At 38.5% G+C, this 14,309-nt stretch overlaps 2 protein-coding genes across 2 annotated transcripts in view; one reads left to right on the forward strand and one right to left on the reverse strand.

Annotated features, from left to right (window-relative positions):
* The window catches only part of themis2 (thymocyte selection associated family member 2), a 78,784-nt gene that overhangs the window by 2,047 nt on the left and 62,428 nt on the right, over positions 1-14,309 (reverse strand). The gene's annotated exons all lie outside the window — the stretch shown is intronic.
* On the forward strand, positions 2,661-14,136 carry rpa2 (replication protein A2). Its single transcript, XM_068006788.1, has 9 exons — positions 2,661-2,826; positions 4,739-4,857; positions 6,161-6,262; positions 7,129-7,242; positions 9,498-9,572; positions 10,393-10,503; positions 10,934-11,056; positions 13,193-13,287; positions 13,376-14,136. Exons 1-9 carry the CDS (start codon positions 2,811-2,813, stop codon positions 13,458-13,460), a joined length of 840 nt encoding a protein of 279 aa, XP_067862889.1. The 5' UTR covers positions 2,661-2,810; the 3' UTR covers positions 13,461-14,136.

Consider the following 14,309-nt stretch of genomic DNA (forward strand, 5'->3'; position numbering starts at 1 on the left):
GTGGAAAATAATGAAAAGAGGCAACTTTGTTAAGGAAAAATAAGATTTTTTATTTTTATCAAAAACATGGAATTATTTTTCAAACTTCACAACTTAGATGACATAACGTCACACACTTGTGATAAAAATAAATTATATCAATATGAAAAATAAAAGTTGTTCATTGTTTTTCACAGCAGTAACTTGCGTTAAACAACAAATTGATCTTTGTGGGGTTTTTCTCATTTTGACATAAGGCAATGTTAGGCAAGGGTATTAAGGGTTACAGAACCAAGGCGGGTAGATGGAGTTAAGATACAGATCAGCCATGATCTAATTGAATGGCGGAACAGGCTCGAGGGGCTGAATGGCCTATTCCTGTTCCTATGTTCCGATGTTCCCATGACATGTAACCAAAATATGTTGATACATCACAAACACAAGAGTAAAGGAAGAATTCTTCCAGCAGTCCTTCAGTCTTGGGTTCAATAATCTCCTTCAGCTAAAAGGGATGACCAGAACACTGCTTAATGATGTTATTATATTTTCCTAATGTGTTTGTGCATCTTATGGTCACAGGGCTGAATGGAAAAATAAAGCCATAACTAACCAACTCGGCAAAGATAAAGAAAAATATTTGATAAATCTGTACTGCCCTAAAGCAGCATTCTGCGAGCAAAGAGACAAGCAAGAAAATAATGATGTTGACCCGCAACAGATGGCATGCCAGTTGACTCAAGAAACTCAGAAGACACTTAACTCAATGTAATACTTTATTAGTTCTACCCGAACTTAACTAAGCATTACATTCATGGTTAGATATTAATTCTATGACACCTATTCTACTAAAAATTATGAGCTTTTCTAGCCATTGCACGCTCACAACTCAGGGGCATCTTGCCTGTGATAGGGCAGCCTTGATAGCTCAATGAATTGCTGCTTCAATAATACAATTTTGCAACTAGAAGTCCCAGAGGCAATGAAAATACTGGTTTCAGAGTCGATCTGGGCAGTAACATATCACTTGCCACAACAGATCAACTCCCTAATCGTCTGCTGAGGAACTGCCATGACTCAAGCCATGATTCCCACCCCTGGTGCTACTCAGCCTGTCCAGTTTTTGCTTTGACAACAGGTGGCAACCCGAGATAAGGCAGCTGTCAGTCACTCATCAATTCTTAATCAGGCTTACTGAGAGTAAAAGTATAAGAATCCTAGTCCATATAAACAAATTCAGGGGAATGGCAAATTGCATTGAGGAGCAGGATATAGCTAGCGGGAGGGGGAAATAGGTGGGAGATGCAACAACAACAACAACTTGCATATATAGCACCTTTAATGTAAAGAAATATCTTAAGATGCTTCAGAGATAGATGTAAAGGAACAGACACTGAACTAGGAACGGAAAGGTTAGCAGTCACTGAAGGCTTGGTCGAAGAAATTAGTTTTAGGATGGTTTTTAAAAATGAAGAGAGAGGTGGAGGCATTTAGCGAGAGAGTTCCAGAGAGTAGGGCCAAAGGCTGAAGGCTCTGCCACCAGCAGTCAGGCGGAGGGAGGAGGGGATGAACATTTGGCTGGATCAGAGCAATAACGTTTTTGGAAGTAGATATAGGGCTGGGGTGGTGAGTTTATAGAGGGATTGATAGATGAAGAGGAAGATTTTAAAATGCTTGTGTTGTAGGATTGGGGGTCACTGTATATCAACAAGGAGGTGGGTGATGGGTTAACGGGACCCAAGATCCAATGGCACTATTTTGAAAAAGAGCAGGGGAGTTCTCCCTGGTGTCCTGGTCAATATTTATCCCTCAACCAACACCACTAAAAACAGATTATCAGGTCATTATCTCACTGCTGTTTGCGGGACCTTACTGTGCACAAATTAGTTGCCACGTTTCATCCATTACAACAGTGACTACACTTCAAACGTACTTAATTGCCTGTAAAGCGCTTTGGGACATCCTGAGGTCATGAAAGGCACTATATAAATGCAAGTTCTTCTTTCTTTCTAAATATATGAGTTTACAGTACAAATTTCATACACATACGTATTTTGCGTACGATAGCTTCATAAAAATATTTGTATGAATGTAATCCAATATGTGTAACAGCTTCATAAAATTCAAATGTACATTTTAAAAAATTCGTTCATGGGATGTGGGCGTCGCTGGCAAGGCCAGCATTTATTGCCCATCCCTAATTGCCCTTGAGAAGGTGGTGGTGAGCCGCCTTCTTGAACTGCTGCAGTCTGTGTGGTGAAGGACTTTTCGTAGCGAGATTGTACAACTGAATGGTCTTGCTAGGCCATTTCAGAGGACAATTAAGAATCAACCACATTGCTGTGGGTCTGGAGTCACATATAGGCCAGACCGGGTAAGGACGGCAGGTTTCCTTCCCTAAAGGACATTAGTGAACCAGATGGGTTTTTACGACAATCCGGTAGTTTCATGGCCACCATTACTGATACTAGTTTCTATTATTCCAGATTTTATTTAATTAATTGAATTTAACTCAACTCAACAAATAGCTGGAAAAGAAACTAAGAGGACAACTACTCCGCCAGTATCAAAGATGGCAGCCGCCAATCTGGCTTCAATATTTCAAGCCAATCATGGCAAATACATACTTCCGGGGAGATAGAGGGAAAAAAACTCCTGCGCACCCCCGAGAATCCGTATCAACGATTGGCCGAGGGAAGGCGGGGGTTTTGAGCACGGAGGCCGGCGAGTGGTCGGTTGCCGCACGAGGCCTGCGTGGCGCGCTTTGCCCGCGGGAAGCGGCCGGCGCGCGGGGTTTTTTATTTTCGTCCGTTAAACTGTCGCTGAGAGGAAAGATGTGGAACAACGCGGGTGAGTGGCGGCGGCTTCCCTCATCGTGTGTGCCCCCGGCCTGTGTTCCACCTGCTGTCGGCCTTTTTTTTTTGTATATATGTGTGGGGTTGTGAGCTGCTGGAAGTGCGGGCCTCGTGTAACCGGGATGGGATTGAGTTTGTATATCGGGCCGGGAGTGAGCGGTTCACTCTGTGAGATTTGCCGGCCGCCCGCCCGTCTCTTTAACACGGCCGAGGCCCGGCTGTCGGGTCCTGGAGTTGTCAGTCAGTCAGTCAGTCAGGCCGGCCTAGCACATCATTAGCCCGGAGATGGTTCCAGGAGCTGTTTAGCCGAGGTTTTAATGTGTGTCTGACTATAGCTGGCGCCCCCCCAAACTGCTTCACAAGTTGGGGTGGGGGGTCCAACAGAGAGAGAGAGAGACGGTGAGTGGAGAGAAATGCGAGGGTGGAACAGTGAGGAGGTGCCTAATAATTAAACAAAATTAAAATAAAGCTACATGTAAAACAAATTAAAACTTTTATGCAACTAAAACTGCAATATGGATTTTGTTGACTATAATAAAATATAAAGTTATATTCCATTATTAAAACTACATTAACTCCCCCTCTTTTTGAAGTCGTCTGTAACCCCATCCCCATTTCTCTTGGCTAAACAACAGGTGAGCGTCCTCCCTTTCCACTTGTCATCAAAACACCTGCTCTCCAGTGAATAAGTTCTGTACATGAGAAATAGGCATGATGTGGAGATGCCGGTGATGGACTGGGGTTAACAATTGTAAACAATTTTACAACACCAAGTTATAGTCCAGCAATTTTATTTTAAATTCACAAGCTTTACCGGAGGAAGTCTCCGAAAGCTTGTGAATTTAAAATAAAATTGCTGGACTATAACTTGGTGTTGTAAAATTGTTTACAAATGAGAAATAGGAGCAGGAGTAGATCATGCGGCCCCTCGAGCCTGCTCCGCCATTCAATAAGATCGTGGCTGATCTTTGGCCTCAACTCCACATTCCTGCCCTATTCCCCCATATCCCTTGATTTCCCCTAGAGTCCGGAAATCTATCGACATCAGTCTTGAATATATTCAATGACTGAGCATCCACAGCCCTCCGGGGTAGAGAATTCCAAAGATTCGCAACCCTCTGAGTGAAGAAATGCCTCCTCCTCTTAGTCTTAAATGGCCGACCCCTTATCCTGAGATTATGCCCCCCCCAGTTCTAAACTCGCTAGCCAGGGGAAACAACCTCTCGGCCCCCTGTCAAGCCCCCTCAGCATCTTATATGTTTCAATGAGATGTACCACCGTTAGCTCATTGTGGAGGAGCCGGTTGACATCCTAGGCCTTACTTGGCTTAGTGTCTGGATACCGATTCTTGTCCCACTCATTGAGGCTATTCCTCCTATTCCTGCCTTTTCTTATTCCACCATGTTCCTCACACACAGTACTGTGCTGGTGGCATAGCTATCACCTGCAGATCACATTTTGGTCTTTTTCACTATCTCGATCTGTGGTTCAGCAGATTCTGTGTTAGTTGCTGATTGTAGCAGATCATTCTGTATATCTGAAGTCCAAAGTTTGAAGAAATTCTCTTTTCAACTCCCATTTGCCTAATGGTTTGATTCTAAATTTTATCTCCTGGTTTCTCAAAGCACTTGCCAACATCCATGCCATCCCTTCTTTCTGGATTTTGAGATCTTTTGATGTGATTAGGAAATGACAGGAACTTTTAGTTTTTGACCAAACATTTCCTACATGGGATGTAATTCTGTTTAGATTCGGTGGTCTATATAGTGTTTAAGAGCAGTAATTAATATTTGGATGATTCATGCAGGGTGGAAAATCCCACTTGGAAAGAAAACTGGATAGTTAGCTCGTGCTGACAGGTCCTGTATGTTCTGGTTCTGCGGCTGACCTCTAACCCCATTTACTAGGTACTTTCGATGGTGGCTATGGAGGTTTTGGAGATGCTGCTGGAGGAGGTGGTGGTTACATGCAGTCACCTGGAGGATTTGGCTCACCAGCTGGAGGCAGTCAGAGTGACAGAAAAACTGTAAGTACAGAGCCAAGATATTCATCACTACAGTTCTGCACACAGGATACAGTATAAAATTGGGTGGCAAAAATGCACATCCCATTTTCCCTCAAAATGTAGAAATTCCTGTTGCTCTTGCTTAAATACTAATGCAACCCTATGTGATGTACTACACCTCATTTCTGTTCGCACTATTTTAAAAATCTATTTTGTAAGTTATTTTTCCTCCCTTTGGTTTTATTTATCTTAGCTGATCAAAAAATCACGCTAGAGTCTTGGACTGATGTTCTGAAGCCTCTACTACTTTTGGATTGGCACTCTTCCTTAATTCTAACAATATATACGAGGAACAGCATGTGCTCCCTTTTGATAAAGCTGACTGCGGTTGCCATTCAGCTATTCCTGACCAATCTTTTATTTCTTAACCTGTCCCATTACCACCTTCCTTGCCTTGCACCATCTTCTCTTTTGTCATTTAATCATTTTTGCCCTTTACCCTATCGCAGACCTTCCCTTATGTTCTTTCCTCCCCTCCCCCCTTTCCCTGGCTTTGTACTTTCTTAAAAACTTTAACTCTTTAACATCTTCCAGTTCTGACGCAAGGTCTTCGACTTGAAACATTAACTCTTTTTCTTTCTCCACAGATACTGCCTCATTTCCTGAGCTTCTCCAACATTTTCTGTTTTTATTTGTAAACATGTTGATAGGCGCAGTGCGCTATTACATTTTGAAAATAGTTGATCTTGGAAAAAGTGTAACAAATTGTTAAAACTGATCACTGACACTAGCAGTACTATCACACAGTATTTCTAAAAAAAAGTTGCATCTCTAATTGATACAGGCAAACCCATTTGTAACAAATGTTTTACATTTTGTTTAATACTGTATGACTTCTTGGTGATCTGTTGTAGCATCGAAATTTTATGATATCCTAGAAGCGTATGTGATTTTGTAATGTAACCCTACAGTCACTCTACTGATAAATCACGAGTGAGGGGGCAGATAAAATGCATCTCGGGCCAGGACAGAGTTATGTTCCTATTTTCAGTAAGAAAAGCCATTTGGCAAACCCCTGTAATACCCTAATTGAAAACATATCATCTCCAAATGTACAAAAACAATGGATTAAAATCATTGATCAAAATGTAATTTTACTATTTAAGGTATATCGGGGTAATACCTTGTGCTTAGATGAATAATATGTAAATAGTCATATCCTTTAATGTGATTACACTAACTGCTTTTTCGCTTCTGTAAATATGTAATAAGGGATCTGCTGAGCCATAGCATTACCGGGTTAACTTTATTTTTCTTCTGTCAGAGATCACGGGCCCAGCAAATAGTTCCTTGTACGGTGTCACAGCTAATGTCTGCTTCTCAAATGGAGGAAATTTTCAGAATTGGAGAGGTGGAGTTGTCTCAGGTGAGTGAGAAATTCAGCACTATTCAATATTCCTAGATTCAATAGCCGTATTCCTGTGGTAGTGTGATTTTTAAAAGGATTTTCAATTTATCAGTGAACGCAATCTTCTTAATAACTTGTAGTTATTTTTATTTTCTACCTGAGAACACATCTCTATTTTAGATGAAATTTTGTGGGTGTCAAGTCTGTTTGATGTGCAAGACATTTTTTGTGGCTTGTTGAGAATTTCTTCTTTCCTGCCCTTAAGTGGGGGAAGAAAAACAACTAAACAACTATCAGCTGAATGAGATGCAGTGCTATTTTGGTTCAGATGAGGGTGTAAGATTTCATCTATTATATACTCTATCACCAAATATGGAGAGATTTCTGTTTGCTGATCTGCTTTAAAAGACAATTGAATGTTTTTATGAGGCATTTATTGAAGTTTCATCTGATAATTTTTTTTAAAGCGCTTTCAAAATATTCACTATAAAGTTACAAGGGAAAGGTCAAAAAGGGTTTTCTGCAGTTTTTAGGATATGAAATGCCCTTCCAGGGGTGGTAGCAGAACCCATTATAGCTGATAAAAGTGAAGTGGATAAGATTTGAAAAAGAAAATTTAAAAAAGGTGTGGGGAGGGAGTTGGGACTAAGCTCTTTGAGAGTCAACACAGAATGGCGTCTCTGTGTTGTAAGATTTGGAGATTTGGGTACAGCTAGTGCTTCCTGATCATGGGTAATGCTTAAAATATTTTGCACTTAAAATTGTGACTGCCTCTGTGGGCTTGTTTTTCATTTTGTCAGTTTAATTTTTTTCCCCTGTAGCATGTTGCTTAATGTTATATGGTGGGATGTACAGATTGTAATATGAGTGTTTCCTTTTCTTAGGTAACTGTGGTTGGTATGATCAAAGATGCAGAGAAAGCCCCAACAAATATTCTGTACAAGTTGGATGATATGACAGCGCCCCCAATGGATGTAAGGCAGTGGGTGGATACTGATGTGAGTAAATTAACTTCTGCAAATGACATTAATGTATATATATTACAGTTCCTTTCTCAGTGTGTTGAGTTCTTGTTCAGTCTTTCAAATATAACCACTACATTGAACTTGGTGCACACTGCTGTTTTTCATATCACTATATAATTATCTAATTCTGGGAAAGTTCACAATATTAAAGGAATGTGTGTGTTTAAATCAGTTAGTAACTTCATTGAGTAGTCTAAGCTCATACTTTGAGGGAGCTGCTGTCCTGATTGTAAATGGGAATAACTTGGTTTAGTGCCACCAAGATAATCAAGTCCCCTATTTGCCTCAATCACCTCATTTTCTCTCATTAAACTCATAGTTGAATAACTTTAATTGGTGTCCTATTAATGGCATAAGTGGCTGCTAGTGTTAAGTTGGCGGTTCTTAATTATCATTTCAAACTTATCAAGTGCCTGAAACAGCTTCTATTTTACAAACTCTCACCACGTGGGAATTGTCATTCTGACCTGAGCTGCCAATTTAAAGGGGCATTGCCTTCACTTTAATTTACAAACCTAGTATGATATGATTATTTTGAAGTCATAGAATTCTTTTTGTAACATAGAATATTACAGCACAGAAATAGGTCTGTTATTTTCGCTCTCAAGTCTATAACTATCTAATTCCCTTTTAAAATAATTGACTGACTTTGCATCAACAATGGTTTGTGGAAGAGAATTCTACATTGTAACCACCGTCAGAATTATTTTCTAAACTCCCTTTTATGTCTTTTTGTGATTATCTTAAATTCGTGGCCTTTTGTTACCAACTCTGACCAATGAAAATATTCTGTTGCTATTTACCATATAACACTTAATCTTAAAGTCTTAGGTCATGCTTTACCTTCTGCAACTCTAGTGGAGGAAAATTCCTGAATTTCTCAAATGTCTTCAGAACTGTAGCCTCTTTCCCTGGTTACATCCTAGTTAATCTGTGCTGTACTTTTTCTATTGATTTATATATGTGGAGTGCACACAATACTGCAACTGTAGCCTAACTAAGGTTTTGCACAAGTTCACCATTATCTCCTTGCTTTTATATTCTATGCTTTTATATTCTATGCCTCTATATTCTATGCCTCTAGACCCAAAATCAAGGATTCCGTTTGACTTTTTCTGACCTCATCTACTTGTGCTGCCCTTGAAGGTCCTTTTACTTTATTTTGTTTAAAATCTTTTAAACTTTATTTCCTTTCATTATTATTTCTAAAATATGTTACTCAATTTTTTTTTCTGCTATCTATCTGCCCACCTTGCTAACCTATCTTATGTCCTCACAATCTGCCAAACCCACCTTCCCCAATTTGGTGCCATCAGAAAATTTAAGTTTCGTTCCTTCAGCTCCGAAATCTGTATCATTTATTTATATAGTCTGCTCTTGTTAATGCAAAGTTGTTTTTTGTGATTTAAAAAAAACTTGAATTATCCAGTAATTCAAATTAAGCAATGTAAGTGGAACAACACAGGATGCTTTTTGTTCCCCCAAAACATTGAATTAACAGATAATTCAAATTAAGTGACTTTGAATTGGAATCATAGAATGGTTACAGCACAGAAGGAGGCCATTTGGCCCGTCAAGTCCGTGCCGACGCTCTGCAAGAGCAATCCAGCTAGTCCCACTCCCCTGCCCTTTCCCTGCAGCCCTGCAAATTTTTTTCATAGAATTAACAGGAGTAGGCTGTATAATAAGAGCAGCCCCAACATGGACCTCTGCGGAACACCACTCACAATGCCTTCCATTCTGAAAAGCCTCCTTTTACTCCTTTGCTTTCTCTAATTCTATATGTTGTTATCTTTGCCATACATCTCTTATGGGGCATCTTTCTCGAATGCTTTTTGGAAATCAGCATAAACCACATCTGCATTTTCTTTATCCTTTATTATTTCTTCAAGGAATTTTAAAAGCTTGGTCAAACACAACCTGCCTTTTGGAAGTCCATTCTGACTGCTCTCGATTAGCTCATGTTTCTCCAAGTGCTTTGTAACTTCATCCCGTATTACCAAATCCAGTGGTTTATCAACAGCAAAATGAAGTGTACATGGTGCCATTGCTGCAATATGACATCACTTTTCTCTCTCTCCAAACAGAATTTTGACAGTGAAGACAGGCATTTTAATTTCACACTCTCCTTTTTGACTGTTTCCTTTCAGATTCACATTTTCTCTTGACTATATTTGAAATTGCTCTATTTCTACAAAATGTTGACTTTTTTTGTTTGTTTAATGCAGGAAGCTGGAAGTGAGAATATCGTGGTTCCTCCAGGCAGCTATGTAAAAGTAGCTGGCCATCTCCGATCATTCCAGGTAACACAGACTCTTCCAATTCGTCGGTAACACCCATTTTTGGTATAGTATTTATATAGTACATAGGTACTTTGAAGATCCTTGTTTCTTGTCCAGTTGACATTTGCGTTTTGCACTTGGCCAATTTAGTATCTTGGGATATGTGGCTTTTAGGAATAATGCATGTTTTTTCAATATGCAGTAATTGGAAGGAATGGTATTCTGTTTAAATATGAAACTTGTGTATATAATTTAGGGAAAATAAATGCTATTTGAGGTACTGCAAACTTCAGAATCTGATTAACAATTTTATTATTTTTATAGTAAAAACAGCGATGGTACCTAATCATTTGGTAACGGTCTTTACTTATAATATCTCTGCACGAGGAGCCTTCTAAAATTTCAGTTGTAGAATTATGGTTATTTAAATGTATTCCTGGTTTTCTCTCATTTCTGAATATATAGAACATTTGGTATTGACCTTAATTTTGCTGGGGAAGAGAACTAGATTGGCTGAATTATAGACCTCAGTAGTGAAGGGGATAGAATTAATGTTTGCAATTCAAAGAACGGGATCACTGAAGCACTTGGAGATATTCACTAACTAATGTCAGTTCCAGTTCCTTGAAGTTTAGACTAAGCAAATCCTGTCATTCTTACTGTCTGTAATAAAATGGAACAAAATCAAAGCTCTTTGTAACTTTTCAGTTTTTATAGTATGGTACTTTTTAGATGCTGAGACTCACTTGAAAAATATTTGAGATCCTCTTTGAATGTTAATTCAACACCTTTCTGATCTTGAGGCATTTAAGTAATTCAACTATTCCTTTTAACTTGGTAGAACAAGAAGAGCTTGGTAGCTTTCAAGATCATGCCTTTGGAAGACATGAATGAGTTGACATCTCATATGTTGGAAGTAGTGCAGGCTCACTTGTTGCTGAACAAACCACAGGTGAGTACAAAAATAAATGTTCAATAAAAAAAATTCTGATTTGGTCTATCTGCCATGATAGTATCCTATCAGATTACCTTTAGCTATGTTACAAAGTGAGAAATTATGCTGCATTGTATAATAGAACATGAGTCAACTAGATAATTGTGGTTGGTCCTAAAGTTGCTTTTGTTAAATTTTTCATCTATTGGATAAGTTTTTTCAGTTCATGTAGAATGCGTTTCGCCTGGGGAAAGGGAGGGTGAGAAGAGATCGACTTTTTATTAACATCGGCAGGATGTGAAAGTTACTCAGCAGTAGTATTAAAGTTCATTGAATTTGAGGCTCAACCAAAATTAAGACTTTTACACGTTCACTCGGGGGAAAAAAAACCTATTAATCCAATGTAGCATTGCTCTGAGGTTTTACTGTTGTAATTTCTTTCTCTCAGTCTGCACCTGGAGGATCTGCACTAGCTTTGCATACCCCAATGCGACATGAAGGGAGTGCAGTGGGAATATATGCTGGTGCTAATGATGCAATGATGAATGGACTAACAAGTCAACAAAGTCAGGTAAAACAAACTGGAAAAGAATGGTATGTAATAGTCTAGACTAAACTTTATTAGGAATGGATTTAAAGGAGAAAAGCAACGCAGTTTACCTCCCTCTAAGTGCACAACGTTAAAAAGAAATGTAATGTTCTAATAAAAACAGAACAATGGAAATCTATAACAGATCAGTCAATATGAGACAACATATGTTGATATGGGTGGCTGTACCCAAAACATTTACCTGTCTCTCTTTCATTTATGGAAGCTTTGTATTATCTGTTTGTTTTTCAGATTTCTAACAATAGAAGTTTTTTCTTAATTTCTACTATGAAGTACATTACAGTTTTGGTTTTAAATGTACAAGTAGAAACTGACCAAATAACTTTCAAGTGGGTTAGAATCAGCTGTCTCTAATTTTGTTTGTATTTTTAAAAGTTTTTTTTAAGCCACTATCATGTGAGAATTGAAACAAATTTTCGTTATATATTTGCACTTAACACTTGGCCGCAGTATTATAACTTTAACAATAATTGATTAAAAAGAGTTGTTTTGCTGGGACTGGTAACTTCAGTGAATGGTACCGAAGGGTTAATCAGACCAGTATTTGTTAATCGTAATGTGGTATCTAAACCATATTAAAAAAAGATAAATTTGCGGACTTTTTGTTTTTGAGATGTGATATAGCTACATCACTAATATCGTAATGATGGAGATGAATCAGGAAGGAACAAACCAATGCTCAACACAAAGTGAAATCCCTTAAGTATTGATACTGAAGAATTGCAATTAAATTCTTTGTTAATATATTTTTGTTTCAAATGTGCTTATTTTGGGTCAATGCTAATGAGCAGTTTCATTCTGGTAGTGTATTGTCCCAAAGAAAGCCTGATGTTGTGCTAAAACTGTTGTCTTGTAGATCACAGGTATCCAACCTGTGGCCTTCAAAACCCAGGCAACTCCGACCTATTTGTACTTGTAATTATTTTGCTGGATTGTGCTGCTTCAATTTTGTGGGCCATGGATTTGGAAAGAGCTGTTGCTGCTTTGGTAGATAAATCCCAGAACACCAAGATCTGTTGGTATTAGCAGTTGAAACGTGCAAATTAAAGGGCATAACAATTCAAACTTTATATGTGAACCCCGAGGCTTCATGTGCACACATGCAGCCCATGGAGACACAGCTTGAACAAATACCCCTGTGTAGATCATTACATTGTTATTTCATATCATAGTAGGTACAGCACAGGAGGAGACCATTTGTCCCATCATGCCTGTGCCAGCTCTTTGAAAGAGCTATCTTAGTCCCATTCCCCTGCTCTTTCCCCTTAGCTTTTTTCCGTTCAAGTGTTTATCCAATTCCCTTTTGAAAGTTATTTAGTGGGGTATAATACAATTTCTTGACATTTTAGTTCCAGAAGATTTCTAGTTAAAATCTACTCGTTTGTGACAATAATGCGTTTTAAGAGGACTGGTGGTGCAGCGGGTTGGTACACTATACTTTTATCTATGAAACCTGGGTTTGAATTCGGTGCAAACTGATGGAATTAATATATTTTCTGGCTGTAAGGGTCCTAATAGCTATGGACAGTGTCAACCCAGTTCATAGTGGGCACAAATTCACTGGACACAGCTGAAACTAATAGAGAAGCTTACTGCCACAAGAATGTCAGGCGTGGGGAATCAAATGGTCACAGTGTTTGGGGTAAAGACGGTCACAGTAGAGGGTGCTTTACCTCTTCTGACTCTGGCCTTTTTCAGTCTTGACCCTACATTCTAGAACTTCCCCCTAAACTCCTCTGCCTTGCCGTCTTCATAAGCTGCCTCAAAACCATTGGCCATGCGTTTGGTCACCTTTCCTAACATTAGTATTCATGCTTAGTGTTTTTCTTTTTTTTTGTTAAGCCCTAGGTAGCACATTGAAGGTGCTATATAAATGCTGCTTGTTCTGCATCTAACCTATGTTGTATCTGAGAGTGTTTGATGGCGATATTGTGCAAAAAATGGAAACATTTTATTTTCTAGTACTGTTGTCCCTTGCCTTTTGTGAGTTAATAAATGATCCAAAATGAAGAAGCAAACTTATTTTTAAAGTTGAAAACTGAACTGAATGTTTTTATTGCTTAATTTATGGTAGCTAAGGTAATACTTTCCCTTCAGGTACTGAACTTGATTCGAAATTGTCGAGAACAGGAAGGCATGAGCATTGACTACATGAGGAGAACGCTGAAGAATATGAACATTGTTGCTATCAAGTTAGTGTTATTTTGTGCTAAAATACTTGTTACGTGTTAAATTAAGTGTCAAACAAAGTCTAGCGGTTACAATTTTGTTTTTATATAGGCAGGCTGTGGAATTTCTCAGCAACGAAGGACACATCTATTCTACGGTGGATGAAGATCATTTCAGGTCAACAGATGCTGAATAAATGTGGAATAAGTCTGCTTTTAGTACGTGAAGCTTAAAATACTGAACTGTTCTAAAACCTGCAGAGTCCTGGATAGCAGTCCATCTCATGGATAGCAGGAAGAGAATAATGCCAGACTGCAGTAAAATGTAAATAAAATCAAATTTGAAAGGGGAAAAGTGATGATGCAGATATGTACTCTGCTTGGGTTTTTCATGTCCTTTGTATTGCAAGCAACTGTATTTTTTGTTTTGTAATTCTGTACTTTTTATATCACTGCAGAAACTAAACTGAAAACTATTTTTGACCGTAATCATATGCCCACTTCTACAATATTGCAGCATGGAATCTAGTTTGCTGTACCTCTAAGTCTCTTAATAGAGGGAACTATGCTGCTGCTAATGTTTTGAAATAAAATGGAAGTTCTGATTAAACTTTGCTGACCATTGTTACCACAGAATAAAAATAGCATTTGTAAATTGTCTTAATGCCAAGTGTAGTAAGCTTATTTTTTTTGTCCGATTTAATTTGAAACTGTATAAAGTCAGTCAAAGACAACACAAAATGCAGTGTGCTGATCTAAGAGGTCATTTTCTAGGCAAGCTCTAGGGTAGATGTTATGCGATAAATTGCTAAGCTTTGTAAATGCCCCTGTTTTTAAAAAGCCTGAACTTCTATTAAAATTACCATAGCTTTATGATTTTGCGTGTTTCTCTTACTTTTAACCGCCCTAGCTCGGTGGCTAGCTTGGTACCTGCCACTAACGTATATATATATATATATTATACATATATTAGTGTATATACTGCCCACAGAAAGGTAGAGAAATGCAGGTTTCACATATCTAAATGCAGAACCGGATTGGTTAAT

Source organism: Heptranchias perlo, chromosome 26 (assembly GCF_035084215.1).
Source record: "Heptranchias perlo isolate sHepPer1 chromosome 26, sHepPer1.hap1, whole genome shotgun sequence".
NCBI lineage: Eukaryota > Metazoa > Chordata > Chondrichthyes > Hexanchiformes > Hexanchidae > Heptranchias > Heptranchias perlo.